The 25,865-nt window shown below is 50.6% G+C and overlaps 1 protein-coding gene and 1 pseudogene across 1 annotated transcript in view; both read left to right on the top strand.

Moving 5' to 3' along the window:
- LOC120050822 overlaps window positions 1-15,537 on the top strand; it is a 53,486-nt pseudogene extending 37,949 nt beyond the window's left edge.
- The window catches only part of agap1 (ArfGAP with GTPase domain, ankyrin repeat and PH domain 1), a 130,508-nt gene continuing 119,949 nt past the window's right edge, over window positions 15,307-25,865 (top strand). The window contains exons 1-3 of the mRNA XM_038998228.1: window positions 15,307-15,385; window positions 16,696-16,837; window positions 17,253-17,387. Coding sequence (XP_038854156.1) covers window positions 16,783-16,837; window positions 17,253-17,387 — 190 coding nt within the window. The 5' untranslated portion in view covers window positions 15,307-15,385; window positions 16,696-16,782. The remainder of the gene's footprint in view (window positions 15,386-16,695; window positions 16,838-17,252; window positions 17,388-25,865) is intronic.

Below are 25,865 nucleotides of genomic sequence, written 5' to 3'. Positions count from 1 at the left end.
TGGGTGTGTGTGTGGCCGTTACTAGTTGGGTGTGTGTGTGGCCGTTACTAGTTAGGTGTGTGTGTGGCCGTTACTAGTTGGGTGTGTGTGTGGCCGTTACTAGTTGGGTGTGTGTGTGACCGTTACTAGTTGGGTGTGTGTGTGACCGTTACTAGTTGGGTGTGTGTGCGACCGTTACTAGTTGGGTGTTTGTGTGACCGTTACTAGTTAGGTGTTTGTGTGACCGTTACTAGTTAGGTGTGTGTGTGGCCGTTACTAGTGAGGTGTGTGTGTGGCCGTTACTAGTTAGGTGTGTGTGTGGCCGTTACTAGTTGGGTGTTTGTGTGACCGTTACTAGTTGGGTGTGTGTGTGGCCGTTACTAGTTAGGTGTGTGTGTGACCGTTACTAGTTGGGTGTGTGTGTGACCGTTACTAGTTAGGTGTTTGTGTGACCGTTACTAGTTGGGTGTGTGTGTGGCCGTTACTAGTTAGGTGTGTGTGTGACCGTTACTAGTTGGGTGTGTGTGTGACCGTTACTAGTTAGGTGTTTGTGTGACCGTTACTAGTTGGGTGTGTGTGTGACCGTTACTAGTTAGGTGTGTGTGACCGTTACTAGTTGGGTGTGTGTGTGACCGTTACTAGTTAGGTGTTTGTGTGACCGTTACTAGTTGGGTGTGTGTGTGACCGTTACTAGTTAGGTGTGTGTGTGGCCGTTACTAGTGAGGTGTGTGTGTGGCCGTTACTAGTTAGGTGTGTGTGTGGCCGTTACTAGTTGGGTGTTTGTGTGACCGTTACTAGTTGGGTGTGTGTGTGGCCGTTACTAGTTGGGTGTGTGTGTGGCCGTTACTAGTTGGGTGTTTGTGTGACCGTTACTAGTTGGGTGTGTGTGTGACCGTTACTAGTTAGGTGTTTGTGTGGCCGTTACTAGTTGGGTGTGTGTGTGACCGTTACTAGTTAGGTGTTTGTGTGGCCGTTACTAGTTGGGTGTGTGTGTGGCCGTTACTAGTTGGGTGTGTGTGTGACCGTTACTAGTTAGGTGTTTGTGTGACCGTTACTAGTTGGGTGTGTGTGTGACCGTTACTAGTTGGGTGTGTGTGTGACCGTTACTAGTTAGGTGTTTGTGTGGCCGTTACTAGTTGGGTGTGTGTGTGACCGTTACTAGTTGGGTGTGTGTGTGACCGTTACTAGTTAGGTGTTTGTGTGGCCGTTACTAGTTGGGTGTGTGTGTGACCGTTACTAGTTGGGTGTGTGTGTGACCGTTACTAGTTGGGTGTGTGGGTGACCGTTACTAGTTGGGTGTGTGTGTGACCGTTACTAGTTGGGTGTGTGTGCGACCGTTACTAGTTAGGTGTTTGTGTGACCGTTACTAGTTAGGTGTGTGTGTGGCCGTTACTAGTTGGGTGTGTGTGTGACCGTTACTAGTTGGGTGTGTGTGTGACCGTTACTAGTTGGTTGTGTGTGTGACCGTTACTAGTTGGGTGTGTGTGTGGCCGTTACTAGTTGGGTGTGTGTGTGGCCGTTACTAGTTGGGTGTGTGTGTGACCGTTACTAGTTGGGTGTGTGTGTGACCGTTACTAGTTGGGTGTGTGTGTGACCGTTACTAGTTGGGTGTGTGTGTGACCGTTACTAGTTGGGTGTGTGTGTGACCGTTACTAGTTGGGTGTGTGTGCGACCGTTACTAGTTGGGTGTGTGTGCGACCGTTACTAGTTGGGTGTGTGTGCGACCGTTACTAGTTGGGTGTGTGTGGCCGTTACTAGTGAGGTGTGTGTGCGACCGTTACTAGTTGGGTGTGTGTGTGACCGTTACTAGTGAGGTGTGTGTGTGACCGTTACTAGTTAGGTGTGTGTGTGACCGTTACTAGTGAGGTGTGTGTGCGACCGTTACTAGTTGGGTGTGTGTGTGACCGTTACTAGTGAGGTGTGTGTGTGACCGTTACTAGTTGGGTGTGTGTGTGACCGTTACTAGTTGGGTGTGTGTGTGACCGTTACTAGTTGGGTGTGTGTGTGGCCGTTACTAGTTGGGTGTGTGTGTGACCGTTACTAGTTGGGTGTGTGTGTGACCGTTACTAGTTGGGTGTGTGTGTGACCGTTACTAGTTGGGTGTGTGTGTGACCGTTACTAGTTGGGTGTGTGTGTGACCGTTACTAGTTGGGTGTGTGTGTGGCCGTTACTAGTTGGGTGTGTGTGTGACCGTTACTAGTTAGGTGTGTGTGTGACCGTTACTAGTTAGGTGTGTGTGTGGCCGTTACTAGTTAGGTGTGTGTGTGACCGTTACTAGTTAGGTGTGTGTGTGGCCGTTACTAGTTAGGTGTGTGTGTGACCGTTACTAGTGAGGTGTGTGTGCTGTGTTCTACAGTATCTGCTGTAACAACCAGCGAGGAGGAGGAGGAGGAGGGGCTAGGAGGTCATGGGAAATGAGGGGAGTGATTGGAGTGGCAGAGGGATGGCAGCAGTTTATTCCCCCCACGCATTACTACACACACACACACACTGTACACAAACTGTACACAAACTGTACACAGCACACTGCAATTATAGACGACAATACACTATCACCCACGCTCGTGTAGCAATCACTCACACATGCACCACCCATTATTACAGTCAACAGATGCAATTCCAAACAACACGTTCACATTACAGTCTCTCAACGCAACCTCCTCACACAGCTGTAACCTACAGTTAAATATACTGTCCCACACACTGACCTCACTTAACCCTCCATCTAGCCTGCCAGGTCTTATCTCTGTCTCATAAACAGCCGAGGGTGAAGTGGAGGAATGTACACAGGACCTACAGAACACAGCAGAGTAGAGGCCACATCTCCTGTTAGTCCACTAGCCTTAATAACAGACAAGGAAACAGGTGTGGCGTAAGGACAGTTGGCATCAGAATGCCTTGTATATAATGACTAGCTCCACCCCTAACCCTCTCGCCTCTATGGGTCTAAGCCACGCCCACATCCCCTCTGATTGGTGCTTTGGTTAGCCTGGTTCCTCCTGAAAGATCTATTCTGGCATTAACCGTGTGCTGCCAGAGAATGGCCCTGCCAGCGCCACAACAGTGAGCCAAGATGGAGCTCAGGGCTGTAATAGAGCCAGTCGCAGAGCAGCTGGTGTGATATTAAACATTAAGAGTGTGACCGGCTCCACCGCGGGCCTGCTGCTTTTGTTTGGCAGCCATGCTGGGCCTCTGATGGATAATAAGACCTGGGCCCAGTCAAGCTAATGGGCTTCACGGCCAGGGAGATGTTATACCTAGCCAGTAGCCTCACAGCCAGGGAGATATTATACCTAGCCAGTAGCCTCACAGCCAGGGAGATATTACACCTAGCCAGTAGCCTCACAGACCAGGGAGATGTTAGACCTAGCCAGTAGCCTCACAGCCAGGGAGATATTACACCTAGCCAGTAGCCTCACAGCCAGGGAGATGTTATACCTAGCCAGTAGCCTCACAGCCAGGGAGATGTTACACCTAGCCAGTAGCCTCACAGCCAGGGAGATATTACACCTAGCCAGTAGCCTCACAGCCAGGGAGATATTACACCTAGCCAGTAGCCTCACAGCTAGGGAGATGTTATACCTAGCCAGTAGCCTCACAGGCAGGGAGATGTTATACCTAGCCAGTAGCCTCACAGCCAGGGAGATGTTATACCTAGCCAGTAGCCTCACAGCCAGGGAGATGTTATACCTAGCCAGTAGCCTCACAGCCAGGGAGATGTTATACCTAGCCAGTAGCCTCACAGCCAGGGAGATGTTATACCTAGCCAGTAGCCTCACAGCCAGGGAGATGTTATACCTAGCCAGTAGCCTCACAGCCAGGGAGATGTTATACCTAGCCAGTAGCCTCACAGCCAGGGAGATATTATACCTAGCCAGTAGCCTCACAGCCAGGGAGATGTTACACCTAGCCAGTAGCCTCACAGCCAGGGAGATATTATACCTAGCCAGTAGCCTCACAGCCAGGGAGATATTATACCTAGCCAGTAGCCTCACAGCCAGGGAGATGTCACAACTAGCCAGTAGCATGTTAGCCAATACCACACACACCTACTATGGGCAGCATTCTTCAGGATTCGTTCAGCTGGTATAGTAGTTGTTCAGTGTAGTGTATCATCGGTCTTGTTGACTTGCTGTTCAGTGTGTATGTACAGCTGATATGCTCTACTGAAGACATCCATTCAGACCAGACAGGAAGTATCTCTGAGAGGATGCAGCTATCCTAGCTGTCACTCAGCTGTCATCTTTAATGATACACTCCTATCCTCCCCGAAGTCTCTCCTCGTCCCTCCCTTTCTTCTCGTTTATCTGTCTCTGTCCTCCCTGTTAGTGGGTGACTACTGAGCAGGAACAGATTGGAACCCTTGTTGCCGTGACGTCTGGAGGACATAGATATTACAGCTTGTCAGACCTCTGATGTTATCTGGGTCATGTGTGTACCGTTGATTGACAGGCTTCTCTCTTTTTGTTGCAGACGCCTTTGTGAACAGCCAGGAGTGGACCCTGAGCCGATCGGTACCAGAACTCAAAGTGGTGAGTCTGAAATTGGATACAAACGCTCCAATGAGTCTTCTCCTGGACGTGCATGTACACAGACCAGGAATGAGGTCAAAACATCAAACAGAATAGAATTACCTTCCTCTATATTCCATATTCTCTGTATTCATGTCTGCATCTCAGGCAGTCTTCCTCTGAAGCTCTTCTCAGCTTTATCCACTGCAGCACAACCCTTCTGATTATTACAAGCCAACGAAGAAGATATGCAAAACCAGGAAACAGCCTCACTTCCCTGTTCTTCTTCTTCCTCCCCCAGGGCATTGTGGGTAACCTGGCCAGTGGGAAGTCTGCGCTGGTCCACAGGTACCTGACAGGAACATACGTCCAGGAGGAATCTCCAGAAGGTAAGACCAGGGTGCTCTCTACTGCTCACCACGTCTGTGTTTGTGTCTGTACCAGTGTGTGTGTGTGTGTCTGTACCAGTGTGTGTGTGTGTCTGTACCAGTGTGTGTCTGTACCACTGTGTGTCGGTACCCGTGTGTGTCTGTGCCTGTCAGTGGAGGACTCTGAAATGGCACCCTTTTCACTACTTTGTATTAGGGCGCTATATATAGGGAATAGGGTGCCATTTCAGATACAGATCATGTCTGTCAGTCGATAGCAGTGTGGTTGGTGAGGAAAAATCTTCCTAGAAAGCCTTAACAAATGAACCAGGGTGCCGTGCTCATGCTTAACTACACCGCCTGCTTAACTCAACTACCCAGCTACAAGGAGCTGGAGAGAGCACTATGTAACTTCTGAAGCCAGTGTTCTCTCTCTGTTACCTCTCCTCAAGCTAAGCCTGAGGGGCTCCTCTCCTCCACCCTAGGCTGCGTCTCAATAGTCCAGTGTCCTCTCCCTGTTACATCTCCTCAAGCTAAGCCTGAGGGGCTCCTCTCCTCCACCCTAGGCTGCATCTCAATAGTCCAGTGTCCTCTCCTCCACCCTAGGCTGCATCTCAATAGTCCAGTGTTCTCTCCCTGTTACCTCTCTTCAAGCTAAGCCTGAGGGGCTCCTCTCCTCCACCCTAGGCTGCATCTCAATAGTCCAGTGTTCTCTCCCTGTTACCTCTCCTCAAGCTAAGCCTGAGGGGCTCCTCTCCTCCACCCTAGGCTGCGTCTCAATAGTCCAGTGTTCTCTCCCTGTTACCTCTCCTCAAGCTAAGCCTGAGGGGCTCCTCTCCTCCACCCTAGGCTGCATCTCAATAGTCCAGTGTCCTCTCCTCCACCCTAGGCTGCATCTCAATAGTCCAGTGTTCTCTCCCTGTTACCTCTCCTCCACTCCAGGCTGCATCTCAATAGTCCAGTGTCCTCTCCTCCACTCCAGGCTGCATCTCAATAGTCCAGTGTCCTCTCCTCCACTCCAGGCTGCGTCTCAATAGTCCAGTGTTCTCTCCCTGTTACCTCTCCTCCACTCCAGGCTGCATCTCAATAGTCCAGTGTCCTCTCCTCCACTCCAGGCTGCATCTCAATAGTCCAGTGTCCTCTCCTCCACCCCAGGCTGCGTCTCAATAGTCCAGTGTTCTCTCCCTGTTACCTCTCCTCAAGCTAAGCCTGAGGGGCTCCTCTCCTCCACCCTAGGCTGCGTCTCAATAGTCCAGTGTCCTCTCCTCCACCCTAGGCTGCATCTCAATAGTCCAGTGTTCTCTCCCTGTTACCTCTCCTCCACTCCAGGCTGCATCTCAATAGTCCAGTGTCCTCTCCTCCACTCCAGGCTGCATCTCAATAGTCCAGTGTCCTCTCCTCCACTCCAGGCTGCATCTCAATAGTCCAGTGTCCTCTCCTCCACTCCAGGCTGCATCTCAATAGTCCAGTGTCCTCTCCTCCACTCCAGGCTGCATCTCAATAGTCCAGTGTCCTCTCCTCCACTCCAGGCTGCATCTCAATAGTCCAGTGTCCTCTCCTCCACTCCAGGCTGCATCTCAATAGTCCAGTGTCCTCTCCTCCACTCCAGGCTGCATCTCAATAGTCCAGTGTCCTCTCCTCCGCTCCAGGCTGCGTCTCAATAGTCCAGTGTCCACTCCTCCACTCTAGGCTGCGTCTCAATAGTCCAGAGTCCTCCTTTAATCCTCTCCTCTCCTCTTGTTCAACTGTTTTGCTTTCAGCTCTCCTGTGGCTTCATATCAATGCAGATGAAGGAAAGGAGATTGGGAGAGGAAGTCACCAGACACTATTGAGATGCAGCCCTTCGTGTAGCGTTAGCGTGTTAGCATCATCAGTACAGTCCAGGCCCTGAGGAGACAAACAGCCATACTCTGCATCCATTATTGAAGCTAAGAGGAGGCACCCTGCCAGCTCTGCTCGCCCACATACGGGAGCCCTCTCTACGCTCTACTTTCAGAGACCTAAGCATGTTAATATTTCAGCACTAACACTCATGTTCCTATGAGTCTGTAGAAAACGTTGCCTCATAAATTTACATTTGACATTTAGCGGTCGCTCTTATCCAGAGAGACTTAACCCCAATTGTTCCTTTAAGTGCCTTGCTCAAGGGCATATTGACATATTTTTTAAACCTAGTCGGCTCAGGGATTTGAAACCTCAACCTTTCGGTTACTGGCCCAATGGTCTTAACTGCATGGCTGCCTGCCGCCCTATAGATGGGCTTAGATAGTCCTGTAGTGGAATAGCCAAGTCAATATTGAGACACCTACTGGAAGGTTCAACGTTTAAATGCAAGAGTTAAACTGTAGGATGATCTGTATCCCACTGTATTTGTCTGTCAGTCACTCTTCATAGCTGCTGGCTGGAGTCTGCATGCCAGTGGCAGGCTGGGGAATATCCAGCCAGTGGCAGGCTGGGGAATATCCAGCCAGTGGCAGGCTGGGGAATATCCAGCCAGTGGCAGGCTGGGGAATATCCAGCCAGTGGCAGGCTGGGGAATATCCAGCCAGTGGCAGGCTGGGGAATATCCACAAAGGAACATGTCAACAACTCAACGGGTGTTTTTCCATTCTTTGCCTCTTGATTATAACAGTCAGCTGCCAAGAGAAACACAATCCAGCGTTTGAAGGCAGAATGTGTTTTAGCGAAGTTAAAATGACAAGCCGTCGCTCTTTGATCCAGGCACATTCTTGGCACCGCCGCCCATCTAGGAAGTGTTTCCACCCAAAAGAACTCTCTCTTTGATATCATTGTTGCATGACCAATGGCCTAACAAAAATAGAAAATCCCTGCTTGATCACACACACTGTCTTAACCACCTATCTAAAAATGGATGCTCCCAAGACGGTCCCCAATTCTCCTGGTAATTGATTGAGTTGTAGGCTACTGTAGTTGCTCCTACGGCCTAGCCTAGTAACCACCTAACCACACAGCTGCAGAGCTGCTAACCAGGCCTATTCTTAGTGTGTAGACTGGAGTCTGCAGAGGGACTGGCAGCTAGTACTGACTGCTGTGGTGGTCTCTCCCAGGTCCTCTCAGACACACAGCGTATGAATGGACACATTATGATAGGTTATATAATACACCAACCCAAACACACCTGGCTCTTGTCACAACGTTCTCACAACGTCACCGCAGCGTGCTGGCTGCCATGTTAACACAACGTAAGGGCCCAATGTAGATAGCGTAAAGCAGGATAGTTGTGTGTGAGGTTATGGTACAGCGTCAGATGTGCTTATAGCTACTAGGATCTGTTTAAATACCTGCTCTTCTACCACCCACTGACTGACCAGGGATGATGTGCGATTGTGACATTCTATGTGATAACCCCACTGCACTCTCCCTACCCCCTCTCCTCTCACAGCTCTAGGCTGTACACTCAGCCTGGGATGCTTGGTCTTCTCTCTGACCTAGGGTGAATCTATGCACTCTCTCTGTATTCTCTGTCTCTCTCTCTCTCTGTATGTCTGTCTGTCGGTCTCTCTCTATCTATCTCTGTCTGTCTGTCTGTCTGTCTGTCTGTCTGTCTGTCTGTCTGTCTGTTTGTCTCTGTGTCTCTGTGTGTGTGTTTAATTTGAACTGAGAATATAACTTGCACCTTGGATTTGCTTTTATTTCCTCTTGTTTTTCTTGGCTTCGTTTGTAACTAGCTGACGTGGATGCAGGTAACTATCCTCTTGTCTCCTTCTGTCTGTGTCTTGTGTAGGGTTATCCTCTTTGCTCCAGGGCCTTACCATTTCACACTAGCAGCTTGATAATAGGTCAGGTTTCCCATAATCATTCCAGATATCACCACAACAATGCATTCTCTAGCTAAAGTGCTACTCTGAATGGCCACAAGCCAGGTATTTCCCACTTAGACAATCTAGTGTGACAGTAAAGCGAGCAGCTAGATGATGAACCTGAGGCTGATTTAAGTTGCTGCTGTGCTAACATTTAGCTTGTAGCTTCACATAGCGAACCCTCTCATTTTCACCCTGTCACTCTCTGTTGTTTAATCTGTGGAGCCACAACTCACCCCTTCTCTATATCACACACACACACACACACACACACACACACACACACACACACACACACACACACACACACACACACACACACACACACACTGAGCAGCTGACTCAGCAGAGAGCCCAGCCATAAAGCTGCACCAAGGGGACTGATACTTTAATACAACAGAAAACACAACACACTACCTCTAATGGGGCGGCAGGTAGACTAGTGGTTAGAGCGTTGTAGGAACCGAAAGGTTGCTAGATTGAATTCCTGAGCTGCCAAGGTAGAATTCCTGAGCTGCCACGGTAAAAATCTGTCGTTCTGCCCCTGAACCATGCAGTTAACCCACTGTTCCTAGGCTGTCATTGTAAATAAGAATTTGTTCTTAACTGACCTGCCTAGTTAAATAAAGGTTAAATAAAAAAATCTACACTGCTCAAAAAAATAAAGGGAACACTTAAACAACACAATGTAACTCCAAGTCAATCACACTTCTGTGAAATCAAACTGTCCACTTAGGAAGCAACACTGATTGACAATACAATTCACATGCTGTTGTGCAAATGGAATAGACAAAAGGTGGAAATTATAGGCAATTAGCAAGACACCCCCAATAAAGGAGTGATTCTGCAGGTGGTGACCACAGACCACTTCTCAGTTCCTATGCTTCCTGGCTGATGTTTTGGTCACTTTTGAATGCTGGCGGTGCTTTCACTCTAGTGGTAGCATGAGACGGAGTCTACAACCCACACAAGTGGCTCAGGTAGTGCAGCTCATCCAGGATGGCACATCAATGCGAGCTGTGGCAAGAAGGTTTGCTGTGTCTGTCAGCGTAGTGTCCAGAGCATGGAGGTGCTACCAGGAGACAGGCCAGTACATCAGGAGACGTGGAGGAGGCCGTAGGAGGGCAACAACCCAGCAGCAGGACCGCTACCTCCGCCTTTGTGCAATGAGGAGCACTGCCAGAGCCCTGCAAAATGACCTCCAGCAGGCCACAAATGTACATGTGTCAGCATATGGTCTCACAAGGGGTCTGAGGATCTCATCTCGGTACCTAATGGCAGTCAGGCTACCTCTGGCGAGCACATGGAGGGCTGTGCGGCCCCACAAAGAAATGCCACCCCACACCATGACTGACCCACCGCCAAACCGGTCATGCTGGAGGATGTTGCAGGTAGCAGAACGTTCTCCACGGCGTCTCCAGACTCTGTCACGTCTGTCACATGTGCTCATGTGCTCAGTGTGAACCTGCTTTCATCTGTGAAGAGCACAGGGCGCCAGTGGCGAATTTGCCAATCTTGGTGTTCTCTGGCAAATGCCAAACGTCCTGCACGGTGTTGGGCTGTAAGCACAACTCCCACCTGTGGACGTCGGGCCCTCATACCACCCTCATGGAGTCTGTTTCTGACCGTTTGAGCAGACACATGCACATTTGTGGCCTGCTGGAGGTCATTTTGCAGGGCTCTGGCAGTGCTACTCCTTGCACAAAGGCGGAGGTAGCGGTCCTGCTGCTGGGTTGTTGCCCTCCTACGGCCTGTGCATGGATGGAGTCCACTTGGAGCTGCTTGGAGAGCAGAGAGGCCCTCTCCCTTCAAGAGGCCCTCGCCAGAGCGCTCAAAATACCCACCATGCTCCAGTCTATAACCGGACTGTGCCCCCGCCACCTCTTTCCTCCCCCATGCCCCACCCAGCCTTCCGCCAATCTCCCCCCTGAGCAGATTGGAGTGGGCTTCCGTCCATAACCCCGCAGCTGGAAAAAGAGCTGGAAAAATACTTTGGGAAGAGCTGCTGCTGTGTGGTGCTGGCTGACTGACTGACCCATGGCCTAGCCTCTTCCTGTTACCCTGACACACACACACACACACACACACACACACACACACACACACACACACACACACACACACACACACACACACACCCAGTTAAACATGTCATTATGGGAAGCCCTGCCTCGCCTGGCTCACATTCCAACCCCCCAAACACCACAGATATGGTTAGCAGCGGCTCACACACTTAAGACCTGAGCTATATTAGATGGTATTTTTGACAGTTAAACAGTGTAGAAGTTGACAGGTTGCTTATCACTTTATTTTTAAACATCATTTTTTGTGTGTAAAAGTGTGCTTCATGCCATGCACACTAAGTTCCCTATAACTGGGGGATGCAATGTCTTGCTCTAGGAAACAGACCACTCTACAGTGTGTTGGTGTTTCTACTTTAAGGGGTGCTAGACTGATGTCTCTTTAACCAGGGAGTAAAACCCTGTGTTGTCCCCCTGTGGGTCTAGGGAGTCAGACAGGGTTTTGCAGAAGGTCCATGATGATGATGATGACTCCACATGGTGTGTTCTGAGGCCAAGGTTAGGTCTCAGTGTGCGACACGTTCTGCACAGTGTGTTCAGTCTGTCCCGGGCCTGGTCCCGCTCTCTCCCTCCATCTCCCTCTCTCCATCTCCCTCTCTCTTCATATCTCTCTTCATCTCTCTCTCTCTCTCGCTCTCTTCATCTCTCTCCCTCGCTCTCTTCATCTCTCTCCCTCGCTGTGGATAGGCCAACTACCCCCTGTGGATAGGCCAACTACCCCCTGTGGATAGGCCACCTACTCCCTGTGGATAGGCCACCTACTCCCTGTGGATAGGCCACCTACTCCCTGTGGATAGGCCAACTACTCCCTGTGGATAGGCCAACTACCCCCTGTGGATAGGCCACCTACTCCCTGTGGATAGGCCAACTACCCCCTGTGGATAGGCCAACTACCCCCTGTGGATAGGTCAACTACCCCCTGTGGATAGGCCAACTACTCCCTGTGGATAGGCCAACTACCCCCTGTGGATAGACCACCTACTCCCTGTGGATAGGCCAACTACCCCCTGTGGATAGGCCACCTACTCCCTGTGGATAGGCCACCTACTCCCTGTGGATAGGCCAACTACTCCCTGTGGATAGGCCAACTACCCCCTGTGGATAGGCCACCTACCCCCTGTGGATAGGCCAACTACTCCCTGTGGATAGGCCAACTACTCCCTGTGGATAGGCCACCTACTCCCTGTGGATAGGCCAACTACTCCCTGTGGATAGGCCAACTACTCCCTGTGGATAGGCCACCTACTCCCTGTGGATAGGCCACCTACTCCCTGTGGATAGGCCAACTACTCCCTGTGGATAGGCCAACTACTCCCTGTGGATAGGCCAACTACTCCCTGTGGATAGGCCACCTACCCCCTGTGGATAGGCCACCTACCCCCTGTGGATAGGCCACCTACCCCCTGTGGATAGGCCACCTACCCCCTGTGGATAGGCCAACTACCCCCTGTGGATAGGCCACCTACCCCCTGTGGATAGGCCACCTACTCCCTGTGGATAGGCCAACTACCCCCTGTGGATAGGCCAACTACCCCCTGTGGATAGGCCACCTACCCCCTGTGGATAGGCCACCTACCCCCTGTGGATAGGCCAACTACTCCCTGTGGATAGGCCAACTACCCCCTGTGGATAGGCCACCTACCCCCTGTGGATAGGCCAACTACCCCCTGTGGATAGGCCACCTACCCCCTGTGGATAGGCCAACTACTCCCTGTGGATAGGCCAACTACTCCCTGTGGATAGGCCAACTACTCCCTGTGGATAGGCCAACTACCCCCTGTGGATAGGCCAACTACCCCCTGTGGATAGGCCAACTACCCCCTGTGGATAGGCCAACTACCCCCTGTGGATAGGCCAACTACCCCCTGTGGATAGGCCAACTACCCCCTGTGGATAGGCCAACTACCCCCTGTGGATAGGCCAACTACCCCCTGTGGATAGGCCAACTACCCCCTGTGGATAGGCCAACTACCCCCTGTGGATAGGCCAACTACCCCCTGTGGATAGGCCAACTACCCCCTGTGGATAGGCCAAGTACCCCCTGTGGATAGGCCAAGTACCCCCTGTGGATAGGCCAAGTACCCCCTGTGGATAGGCCAAGTACCCCCTGTGGATAGGCCAAGTACCCCCTGTGGATAGGCCAAGTACCCCCTGTGGATAGGCCAAGTACCCCCTGTGGATAGGCCAAGTACCCCCTGTGGATAGGCCAAGTACCCCCTGTGGATAGGCCAAGTACCCCCTGTGGATAGGCCAAGTACCCCCTGTGGATAGACCAAGTACCCCCTGTGGATAGGCCAAGTACCCCCTGTGGATAGGCCAAGTACCCCCTGTGGATAGGCCAAGTACCCCCTGTGGATAGGCCAAGTACCCCCTGTGGATAGGCCAAGTACCCCCTGTGGATAGGCCAAGTACCCCCTGTGGATAGGCCAAGTACCCCCTGTGGATAGGCCAACTACCCCCTGTGGATAGGCCAACTACCCCCTGTGGATAGGCCAACTACTCCCTGTGGATAGGCCAACTACTCCCTGTGGATAGGCCAAGTACCCCCTGTGGATAGGCCAACTAACCCCTGTGGATAGGCCAACTACCCCCTGTGGATAGGCCAACTACCCCCTGTGGATAGGCCAACTACCCCCTGTGGATAGGCCAACTACTCCCTGTGGATAGGCCAACTACTCCCTGTGGATAGGCCAACTAACTCCCTGTGGATAGGCCAACTAACTCCCTGTGGATAGGCCAACTACTCCCTGTGGATAGGCCAACTACTCCCTGTGGATAGGCCAACTACCCCCTGTGGATAGGCCAACTACCCCCTGTGGATAGGCCAACTACCCCCTGTGGATAGGCCAACTACCCCCTGTGGATAGGCCAACTACCCCCTGTGGATAGGCCAACTACCCCCTGTGGATAGGCCAACTACCCCCTGTGGATAGGCCACCTACCCCCTGTGGATAGGCCAACTACTCCCTGTGGATAGGCCAACTACTCCCTGTGGATAGGCCAACTACTCCCTGTGGATAGGCCAACTACTCCCTGTGGATAGGCCAACTACCCCCTGTGGATAGGCCAACTACTCCCTGTGGATAGGCCAACTACCCCTGTGGATAGCCAACTACCCCCTGTGGATAGGCCAACTACTCCCTGTGGATAGGCCAACTACTCCCTGTGGATAGGCCACCTACCCCCTGTGGATAGGCCAACTACCCCCTGTGGATAGGCCAACTACCCCCTGTGGATAGGCCAACTACCCCCTGTGGATAGGCCACCTACCCCCTGTGGATAGGCCACCTACTCCCTGTGGATAGGCCAACTACTCCCTGTGGATAGGCCAACTACTCCCTGTGGATAGGCCACCTACTCCCTGTGGATAGGCCACCTACTCCCTGTGGATAGGCCAACTACCCCCTGTGGATAGGCCACCTACCCCCTGTGGATAGGCCACCTACCCCCTGTGGATAGGCCACCTACCCCCTGTGGATAGGCCACCTACCCCCTGTGGATAGGCCACCTACCCCCTGTGGATAGGCCACCTACCCCCTGTGGATAGGCCACCTACTCCCTGTGGATAGGCCACCTACTCCCTGTGGATAGGCCACCTACTCCCTGTGGATAGGCCACCTACCCCCTGTGGATAGGCCACCTACCCCCTGTGGATAGGCCACCTACTCCCTGTGGATAGGCCAACTACCCCCTGTGGATAGGCCACCTACCCCCTGTGGATAGGCCACCTACCCCCTGTGGATAGGCCACCTACTCCCTGTGGATAGGCCACCTACTCCCCGTAGATAGGCCAAGTACCCCCAGAGGTCTTAGTACCCCTGGTTGGGAACCCCTAGGATGGCTTCCCAAGGCTGCTTAAGCCCCGGGACAGAAAAGTACGTTACCACTCCCTCCCTTGGTCACGGCCCATACCCTCTGACCTTTCCATCTGAGTTCAAGGTTCATAGGTCAGCCTAAGAGCATCTAGGCCAGAGAATAGGGTGTTGGTGGAGGACAGTGAGAGAACATCATTCTAACAGTTCTCACAGATAAAACATGTTTTTTTGAGGAATGACCTACTGGAATGTGTTGTACACACACTCACACACACTCACACACACACACTCACACACATTGCTGTCATCTCTGTGTGTGGTTTACCTGTACAGCAGCATTCCTCTCATTCTCCTGTGGGTAGTCATTATCACCATCTAGTCCTGGACAGCTGACATCCTCAGTGTGTGTGTGTGTGTGTGTGTGTGTGTGTGTGTGTGTGTGTGTGTGTGTGTGTGTGTGTCTTTCCATTGATCATGTCTCCTTCTCACTACCGTTACCTCATCAAATCATTTTTACTACGCATTTATGACATGATCAACAGTTAGTTGAATTGACTCTAGCTGGTCTAACTCTCTATAGCTGCTATCCTGCTGAGATATCAACAGATGAAATGTGACATTGGACTGAAAGCTCAGTGAGTTTAGTTACTGTGGTTACTCATGTACTATGTGATCCGTCTCCATGTTAGTCCCTCTCCTCTCATCCTATGTGTTGTTCCTGCAGGGGGGCGTTTTAAGAAGGAGATAGTGGTGGACGGACAGAGCAACCTACTGCTCATCAGAGATGAAGGGGGCCCTCCGGAGGCTCAGGTTGGTATTACAGCTGTATTAACATGGCAGTATTACTGTGGGTTGATGACAGGGTGGGTTTCCTGTACACAGATTAAACAGATGTAGTCCAAGAGTAGAACTCCACTTTAATGGACATTCTCTGTTGATCATCCTTTTTAATCCAGAACTAGTGTTATTCTGGGTCCTCTAACCTCACCACACATGCAGAACTAGTGTTATTCTGGGTCCTCTAACCTCACCACACATGCAGAACTAGTGTTATTCTGGGTCCTCTAACCTCACTACACATGCAGAACTAGTGTTATTCTGGGTCCTCTAACCTCACCACACATGCAGAACTAGTGTTATTCTGGGTCCTCTAACCTCACCACACATGCAGAACTAGTGTTATTCTGGGTCCTCTAACCTCACTACACATGCAGAACTAGTGTTATTCTGGGTCCTCTAACCTCACCACACATGTAGAACTAGTGTTATTCTGGGTCCTCTAACCTCACTACACATGCAGAACTAGTGTTATTCTGGGTCCTCTAACCTCACCACACATGTAGAACTAGTGTTATTCTGGGTCCTCTAACCTCACTACACATGCAGAACTAGTGTTATTCTGGGTCCTCTAACCTCACCACACATGCAGAACTAGTGTTATTCTGGGTCCTCTAACCTCACCACACATGCAGAACTAGTGTTATTCTGGGTCCTCTAACCTCACCACACATGCAGAACTAGTGTTATTCTGGGTCCTCTAACCTCACCACACATGCAGTCTGAACTAATAACCCTAGTTAAAACTACAATCCTTATTTGAAACAATATCAAAGCCTAACCCCGCCCCTGTTTTGGTAAAAAGCTGGAGAAATGTTACCACTCAAGTTCATAGAGTTATGGACACATGCACTGACCATTCATGATGTACAATGTATCATTTTAACCATGTTTTCAGGCTATACAGTGTGTGTGTGTGTGTGTGTGTTTAAATACATTGGTGTAAAACAAGCTTGTATTTTGGTTTCTGATGGGCTACGACAGTTGAACTAAGCTCACGAGGCAAGTTATATTCTTCAAGAATCAATGGGTGTACATATGTGTATAATATATATATATATATATATATATATATATATATATATATATATATATAATTAATTTAGAAGTCCAAAAATAGATGTAGCAACTAAGGATTCTAGCGTTAACCTTACTATCCTTGTCTCTCTCTCGCTCTCCCCTTTATCACATCATTCTCTTGCTCTCTCACTTTCTCCTCTCTCTTCCTCTGTCTCTCTCTTGCTCTCTCACTTTCTCCTCTCTCTTCCTCTGTCTCTCTCCAGTTTGCCCTGTGGGTGGATGCAGTGATATTTGTGTTCAGTCTGGAGGATGAGATCAGTTTCCAGACAGTCTACCATTACTACAGCCGCATGGCTAACTACCGCAACACTGCTGAGGTGCCTCTGGTGCTGGTGGGGACGCAAGGTGAGACACACACACACACACACACACACTGGCACGCAGAGACACACACACACACTGGCACGCACACACACACACACACTGGCACACACACACACACTGCCACGCAGAGACACACACACACACTGCCACGCAGAGACACACACACACACTGCCACGCAGAGACACACACACACACTGGCACGCAGAGACACACACACACACTGGCACGCAGAGACACACACTGTACATGAACAGAATACTTGGTTGCACCAGAGTTCCATACACGTCCTTGCATCTTTCCTCCAGCTATCTGAAATCCCTTCCTTGGAGTGCCACTGCCACCTAGCGCCTGTTTGTAATTACTGCAATAAGACATGCACTTCCTGTCTGTCAGCACTAGAGGGCGCCACATGATTGTCTATTTCTGTGATTGCAGATGCTATCAGCTCAGCCAATCCCCGGGTCATCGATGACACGCGAGCACGCAAGCTGTCCAATGACCTGAAGCGCTGCACCTACTATGAGACGTGTGCCACCTACGGCCTCAATGTGGAACGGGTCTTCCAGGACGGTAAGACTGTTATAGAAAACCAAGATAACCCACCTTTTGAGTTGTCTGTTCTAACTCAACAATAACTGTACATCATGGATTATCTATTTCCATTCATTCAACACAACTTAGATACAGGAAGTTGGGAGACAGACTTATGAGAATAAAAATACATTTTAGAATGTGTTTATGCAGATTAAATGTTTCTCAGAGGTTGTGGATTTGGTTAAATTTGGGGTAGCAATTATCATCCATAAAATACAGTTGGTCAGCTGAAGCCACTACTTGTAATTCATACATCTCTACAGTGTGCAGCCAAAGCTCCTTCCTTCCTTTATAAAGACATGACGGGAAACAGTAAAAAGCTGGGAAGCAAGGTGACATTCCCCTGATGACTGGCCGTTTGCTTGGTCTTAATCATCAGTCAATTAACTATTAAATGGGCCTTCTCATCTATTTAGCTGAAGAGAACCGCAATTACATTTTATAATACAGGGAGGGGAGCGGGCTGAGTCACAAGGTCCCTCTAATGGACAACGGCGCCCAGTCCAGCAGCACCAGCCATTCGCTGGCCATGTCACATGATCTCAACCAGCATGGAGAAATACATAAAACACGTGATGAGGAATGAGAGGGAGAGGATGGTTCAAGAGATATGGCTGACCTGTGACTCCAAAATATATATATCTGTTCTTGGACTCCCTTTTCCATCAAGAAATATGGCTGACCTTGGACACCCTTTGCCCCTGAGAAATATGACTGACCTTTCATTCCCTTTTCCACCAAGAAATATCCAGTTTCTTCATTAAAGTGTCCATGTGTCCATAACAAGTATGAGACGGTCTGCACTCACTACTGTAAGTCTCTCTGGATAAGAGCGTCTGATAAATGACTCATGTCAGAATGTCTCCATGAAGCCACCATGCCCTGGTGTCCACAGTGTTATCTAGCTAGATGCTGTTCAGAATGGACCTGTATGGTCTATAGTAGCTTGTTGGAGGTGATGTCTTCTAGAAGAGTCTTCACTATACTCCTATAGTATGGTCGCCCGTGTTAATATCAAGTAGGAGTCCTGCTCCAGTGGGTCAGACCTGAGGCTGTTCTGCTATATCACCTATATTAATCACCAAGCTGTAACTCATTAATAAAGCTGTGGTGTCATCATGGGGGAGCTGAGGCGGGGCATGGGCCCAGCTAGGCTGTAATTAGGGAAATATATGGCATGCAATCAGTGGTTCATTACCAGCGATACACCAAATCATCCTCCACAATGACAAGTCTCTCTGTGTGTCTCTCTCTCTGTGTGTCTCTCTCTCTGTGTGTCTCTCTCTCTGTGTGTCTCTCTCTCTGTGTGTCTCTCTCTCTGTGTGTCTCTCTCTCTGTGTGTGTCTCTCTCTCTGTGTGTCTCTCTCTCTCTCTGTGTGTCTCTCTCTCTGTGTGTGTCTCTCTCTCTGTGTGTGTCTCTCTCTCTGTGTGTGTCTCTCTCTCTGTGTGTGTCTCTCTCTCTGTGTGTGTCTCTCTCTCTGTGTGTGTCTCTCTCTCTGTGTGTGTGTGTGTGTCTCTCTCTCTGTGTGTGTGTGTGTGTCTCTCTCTCTGTGTGTGTGTGTCTCTCTCTGTGTGTGTGTGTCTCTCTGTGTGTCTCTCTCTGTGTGTGTGTCTCTGTGTGTGTCTCTCTGTGTGTGTGTGTGTCTCTCTGTGTGTGTGTCTCTCTGTGTGTGTGTCTCTCTGTGTGTGTGTCTCTCTGTGTGTCTCTCTGTGTGTGTGTGTGTGTGTGTGTGTGTGTGTGTGTGTGTGTGTGTGTGTCTCTGTGTGTCTCTGTGTGTCTCTCTGTGTGTCTCTCTGTGTGTGTGTGTGTGTGTGTGTGTGTGTGTGTGTGTGTGTGTGTGTGTGTGTGTGTGTGTGTGTGTGTGTGTGTGTGTGTGTGTGTGTGTGTGTGTGTCGCTAAGTCTGCTGGACTCATTTCTGTTTTATTTCCACTTGTAACACAAAATGCTATTTTCTGTAACCAAGAACGTGGATTTTGAAATGATTCATCATGAAATGAATGATGTATCTGGTAAATTTGATCAATATAAAACACTTAATGGCCATTGTGGGTCCAAGTGAGACAATGTTGTCATTACATTGACTGACCACTAGAGAGCAGTAGGTGAATACACATGAAGACTGTTGTGGTCTCTTCAGACCAGCTTTTCTGTGGAGCCCTGCTGGTGTAGATCTGAAAGTCTCTTTCAATATGACTACTGAGGCTCTGTTTTCAGACATGATCAAATGCAAGACATATACTATCAGTTTTTGCATGATGCACTTGAAATCAGACTACGTGGTGTTTCCAACCTGAATCCATCGATAGATGGTTTGAAACCCCAGAGTAACAGAGGTCTCAGTGGATTTACAAGTCGCTTAGAAGTCGTTTGGGGTGTGGGTGACAGACTGACAGACAGCAGCCTCCAGACGGACAGACAGCAGCCTCCAGACGGACAGACAGCAGCCTCCAGACGGACAGACAGCAGCCTCCAGACGGACAGACAGCAGCCTCCAGACGGACAGACTGACAGACAGCAGCCTCCAGACGGACTGACTAACTGACGGCAGCCTCCAGACGGACTGACTAACTGACGGCAGCCTCCAGACTGACGGCAGCCTCCAGACTGACGGCAGCCTCCAGACTGACTGACGGCAGCCTCCAGACTGACTGACGGCAGCCTCCAGACTGACTGACGGCAGCCTCCAGACTGACTGACGGCAGCCTCCAGACTGACTGACGGCAGCCTCCAGACTGACTGACGGCAGCCTCCAGACTGACTGACGGCAGCCTCCAGACTGACTGACGGCAGCCTCCAGACTGACGGCAGCCTCCAGACTGACTGACTAACTGACGGCAGCCTCCAGACGGACTGACTAACTGACGGCAGCCTCCAGACTGACGGCAGCCTCCAGACTGACGGCAGCCTCCAGACTGACGGCAGCCTCCAGACTGACGGCAGCCTCCAGACGGACTGACTGACTGACGGCAGCCTCCAGACTGACGGCAGCCTCCAGACGGACTGACTGACGGCAGCCTCCAGACTGACTGACGGCAGCCTCCAGACTGACTGACGGCAGCCTCCAGACTGACTGACGGCAGCCTCCAGACTGACTGACGGCAGCCTCCAGACTGACTGACGGCAGCCTCCAGACTGACAGCAGCCTCCAGACTGACAGCAGCCTCCAGACTGACTGACTGACTGACAGCAGCCTCCAGACTGACTGACTGACTGACAGCAGCCTCCAGACTGACTGACTGACTGACAGCAGCCTCCAGACTGACTGACTGACTGACTGACAGCAGCCTCCAGACTGACTGACTGACTGACAGCAGCCTCCAGACTGACTGACTGACTGACTGACAGCAGCCTCCAGACTGACTGACTGACTGACTGACAGCAGCCTCCAGACTGACTGACTGACTGACAGCAGCCTCCAGACTGACTGACTGACTGACAGCAGCCTCCAGACTGACTGACTGACTGACAGCAGCCTCCAGACTGACTGACTGACTGACAGCAGCCTCCAGACTGACTGACTGACTGACAGCAGCCTCCAGACTGACTGACTGACAGCAGCCTCCAGACTGACTGACTGACTGACAGCAGCCTCCAGACTGACTGACTGACTGACAGCAGCCTCCAGACTGACTGACTGACTGACAGCAGCCTCCAGACTGACTGACTGACTGACAGCAGCCTCCAGACTGACTGACTGACTGACAGCAGCCTCCAGACTGACTGACTGACTGACAGCAGCCTCCAGACTGACTGACTGACAGCAGCCTCCAGACTGACTGACTGACAGCAGCCTCCAGACTGACTGACTGACTGACAGCAGCCTCCAGACTGACTGACTGACTGACAGCAGCCTCCAGACTGACTGACTGACTGACAGCAGCCTCCAGACTGACTGACTGACTGACAGCAGCCTCCAGACTGACTGACTGACTGACAGCAGCCTCCAGACTGACTGACTGACTGACTGACAGCAGCCTCCAGACTGACTGACTGACTGACTGACAGCAGCCTCCAGACTGACTGACTGACAGCAGCCTCCAGATCTATTCCTACTCCAGGGAAATCAGCTGGATCTCAAGATGTTTAGTTGACTCATTCTCTCTATGGGAACCCCGGCCCTGCAGCACACACTTCTCTGGGATTTGATGAGGTGTGTGTGTGTGTGTGTGTGTGTGTGTGTGTGTGTGTGTGTGTGTGTGTGTGTGTGTGTGTGTGTGTGTGTGTGTGCGCGGGTTAGTTTATGTACAGTGAGATGATTGTAACAGCCCTCTGTTTTGGTGAGTGCAGCAGATGCAGCCGGCTCTAGATAGATACCATCCCAGTGTCAACTTGGTCGTATATACAGGGACCAGTACCGAGTCGATGATAACTTGGCCATATACACAGGGACCAGTACCGAGTCGATGATAACTTGGCTATATACACAGGGACCAGTACCGAGTTGATGATAACTTGGCCATATACACAGGGACCAGTACCGAGTCGATGGTAACTTGGCCATATACACAGGGACCAGTACCGAGTCGATGATAACTTGGTTATATACACAGGGACCAGTACCGAGTCGATGATAACTTGGCCATATACACAGGGACCAGTACCGAGTCGATGGTAACTTGGCCATATACACGGGGTACCAGTACCGAGTCGATGATAACTTGGCTATATACACAGGGACCAGTACCGAGTCGATGATAACTTGGCTATATACACAGGGACCAGTACTGAGTCAATGATAACTTGGTTATATACACGGGGTACCAGTACCGAGTCGATGATAACTTGGCTATATACACAGGGACCAGTACTGAATCAATGATAACTTGGCTATATACACGGGGTACCAGTACCGAGTCGATGATAACTTGGCTATATACACAGGGACCAGTACCGAGTCGATAATAACTTGGCTATATACACGGGGTACCAGTACTGAGTCAATGATAACTTGGCTATATACACGGGGTACCAGTACCGAGTCGATGATAACTTGGCTATATACACAGGGACCAGTACCGAGTCGATAATAACTTGGCTATATACACGGGGTACCAGTACCGAGTCAATGATAACTTGGCTATATACACGGGGTACCAGTACCGAGTCGATGATAACTTGGCTATATACACGGGGTACCAGTACCGAGTCGAGGATAACTTGGTTATATACACGGGGTACCAGTACCGAGTCGATGGTAACTTGGCCATATACACAGGGACCAGTACCGAGTCGATGATAACTTGGCTATATACACGGGGTACCAGTACCGAGTCGATGGTAACTTGGCTATATACACAGGTACCAGTACCGAGTCGATGGTAACTTGGCTATATACACGGGGTACCAGTAGTGAGTCGATGATAACTTGGCTATATACACAGGGTACCAGTACCGAGTCGATGGTAACTTGGCTATATACACGGGGTACCAATACCGAGTCAATGATAACTTGGTTATATACACAGGGTACCAGTAGGGAGTCGATGTGCAGGGGTACGAGGTAATTGAGGTAGATATGTATATATAGGTAGAGAAAGTGACTAGACAACAGGATGATAATAAACTGTAACAGCAGCGTATGTGATGAGTCAAAAGAGGTTAGTGTAATAATGGTCAATGCAGATAGTCCAGGTAGCAATTGGTTAACTATTTAACTAACTGTTTAGCAGTCTTATGGCTGAAGGGTACACGCTGTTCAGGGTCCTGTTTGTTCCAGACTTGGTGCTCCGGTACCGCTTGCCATGCGGTAGCAGAGAGAACAGTCTATGACTAGGGTGGTTGGAGTCTTTGGCAATTTTTATAGAGGTCCTGGATAGCAGAGAGTTCGGTCACAGTGATGTACTGGGCCGTTCTCACTACCCTCTGTAGCGCCTTGTGGTTGGATGCAGAGCAGTCTCCATACTAAGCGGTGATGCAGCCAGTCAAGATGCTCTCAATGGTGCAGCTGTAGAACTTTCTGAGGATCTGAGGGCCTATGCAGAATCTTTTCAGCCTCCCGAAGGGGGAGGCACTGTTTCCTCGACTGTGTTGGTGTGTGTGGACCATGTTAATTCCTTAGTGATGTGGACACGAGGAACTTGAAGCTCTCCACCTGCTCCACTACAGCCCCGTGTATGTGAATGGAGGCATGCTCGGCCCTCCGTTTCCTGTAGTCCACGATCAGCTCCTTTGTCTTGCTGACGTTGAGGGGCACGTTGTTGTCCTGGCACCACACTGCCAGGTCAATGACCTCCTCCCTGTAGGCCGTCTCATCGTTGTCGGTGGTCAGGCCTACCACCGTCTCATCGTCGTCGGTGGTCAGGCCTACCACCGTCTCATCGTCGTCGGTGGTCAGGCCTACCACCGTCTCATCGTCGTCGGTGGTCAGGCCTACCACCGTCTCATCGTCGTCGGTGGTCAGGCCTACCACCGTCTCATCGTCGTCGGTGGTCAGGCCTACCACCGTCTCATCGTCGTCGGTGGTCAGGCCTACCACCGTCTCATCGTTGTCGGTGGTCAGGCCTACCACCGTCTCATCGTCGTCGGTGGTCAGGCCTACCACCGTCTCATCGTCGTCGGTGGTCAGGCCTACCACCGTCTCATGGTCGTCGGTGGTCAGGCCTACCACCGTCTCATCGTCGTCGGTGGTCAGGCCTACCACCGTCTCATCGTTGTCGGTGGTCAGGCCTACCACCGTCTCATCGTTGTCGGTGGTCAGGCCTACCACCGTCTCATCGTCGTCGGTGGTCAGGCCTACCACCGTCTCATCGTCGTCGGTGGTCAGGCCTACCACCGTCTCATCGTCGTCGGTGGTCAGGCCTACCACCGTCTCATCGTCGTCGGTGGTCAGGCCTACCACCGTCTCATCGTCGTCGGTGGTCAGGCCTACCACCGTCTCATGGTCGTCGGTGGTCAGGCCTACCACCGTCTCATCGTCGTCGGTGGTCAGGCCTACCACCGTCTCATCGTCGTCGGTGGTCAGGCCTACCACCGTCTCATGGTCGTCGGTGGTCAGGCCTACCACCGTCGCGTCGTCGGCAGACTTAATGATGGTGTTGGAGTCGTGCGCGACCTCGTATTCGTCAGTGTGTAAATCCTCTGTGCTGCTGAGCCAGGAGGGAGCTTCAGAGACTCAATACCCTGCTATTATCCTATTAGTTGTTACACTGCTGGTGAAGCCAAATCTACTGTCATTCTCAGGGTGTGAGTGTGGGCGTGTCTGACAGCCAGGTCCCTCATCTGTGGTAAATGAATGCCAAGAAAAAAAGTCTAAAATCCTTATTAGTGACACTGTCTCCTTTTTCATTTAATTATCCTCAATTAATCACGCCTTTTAGAATTATCCACTACAGTGGAATTCATTGATGAGTACCAAAATGATTATTTTAATGTTTTGTGCCGCTGCCGCGCCTTGGCAGCAGTTTTCTGCCCAGAGGTGTGTGTGTATCTCTCTTTTTCTCTGTGTGTGTGTGTGTGTGTGTGTGTGTGTGTGTGTGTGTGTGTGTGTGTGTGTGTGTGTGTGTGGCACGTGCACCAAGTACATGTATGCACACGCACACACGCTTGAGTTTGCCTGAATTAGCCTCCCTTCCCTCTTGCATCCAAGCTGCACATTTGCCGTAATTACTACTTTACATGACCTTAATTTGGAGACGGAGGGCTGTAGTAATGACGATGTGTGGCGGGGGCTCTCTGCCTCTCTGCCTTCGCTAGAGGAGGATGTGGTTAAGATGCTCAACAAAAATAATTGGTCCGAGGCGATCGTAAGATCCCCCCCCCCACCCCCACACTAATTCTCCTGTAATAGAGGACCAATAGCATCATCTCTAGTCATCTACCTCCTGTGTTTCTCTCATCTACTCACGGTCTCTGAATGTAATCGCAGACTCCATTTTGTTGAATAAAAGGTGGCGTTGAATTAAAGGTGACCTTTTGATTGTGGAGCGTATTCGCCTGACTGTAGAACTTGGTGCTCATACTCTATTCTCACACACACACACACACACACACACACACACACACACACACACACACACACTCACACTCACACTCACACATTCACACATTCACACATACACTCACACTCACTCACACTCACACACATTCACACACACTCTCACATTCACACACACACACACACATTCACACACACACTGTTGGAGCCCGTTATGTCTGCTCCGAGCCCTGTGGTGTGTTTGTAGTGTGGTCCAGATAGCTCAGTGTCTAAGGTGCTGGGTTCAATTCCCTCACGTCATGTGACATGTGCTTTGGATGGAAGGAACTGTGGAGTTTTGTTATGATGGTGAAGATTACTATTCTTTTTATATTAGTATTGTTTTTAATATAATTCTGACTGTTTTATTTGCTGGTATACTGCAGCGCATAGAGAAACAGGTCTGTTTAGAATTACATTATGTCTGACTTTCACCATTCAGTCGTTCTGCAGATAAATTCCGTTTTAAAACACAGATGA

This window comes from Salvelinus namaycush, chromosome 7 (assembly GCF_016432855.1).
Source record: "Salvelinus namaycush isolate Seneca chromosome 7, SaNama_1.0, whole genome shotgun sequence".
NCBI classification, from domain to species: Eukaryota; Metazoa; Chordata; class Actinopteri; order Salmoniformes; family Salmonidae; genus Salvelinus; species Salvelinus namaycush.
Note: the sequence above shows the minus strand (reverse complement) of the source record. Positions and strands in the feature narration are given on the sequence as shown.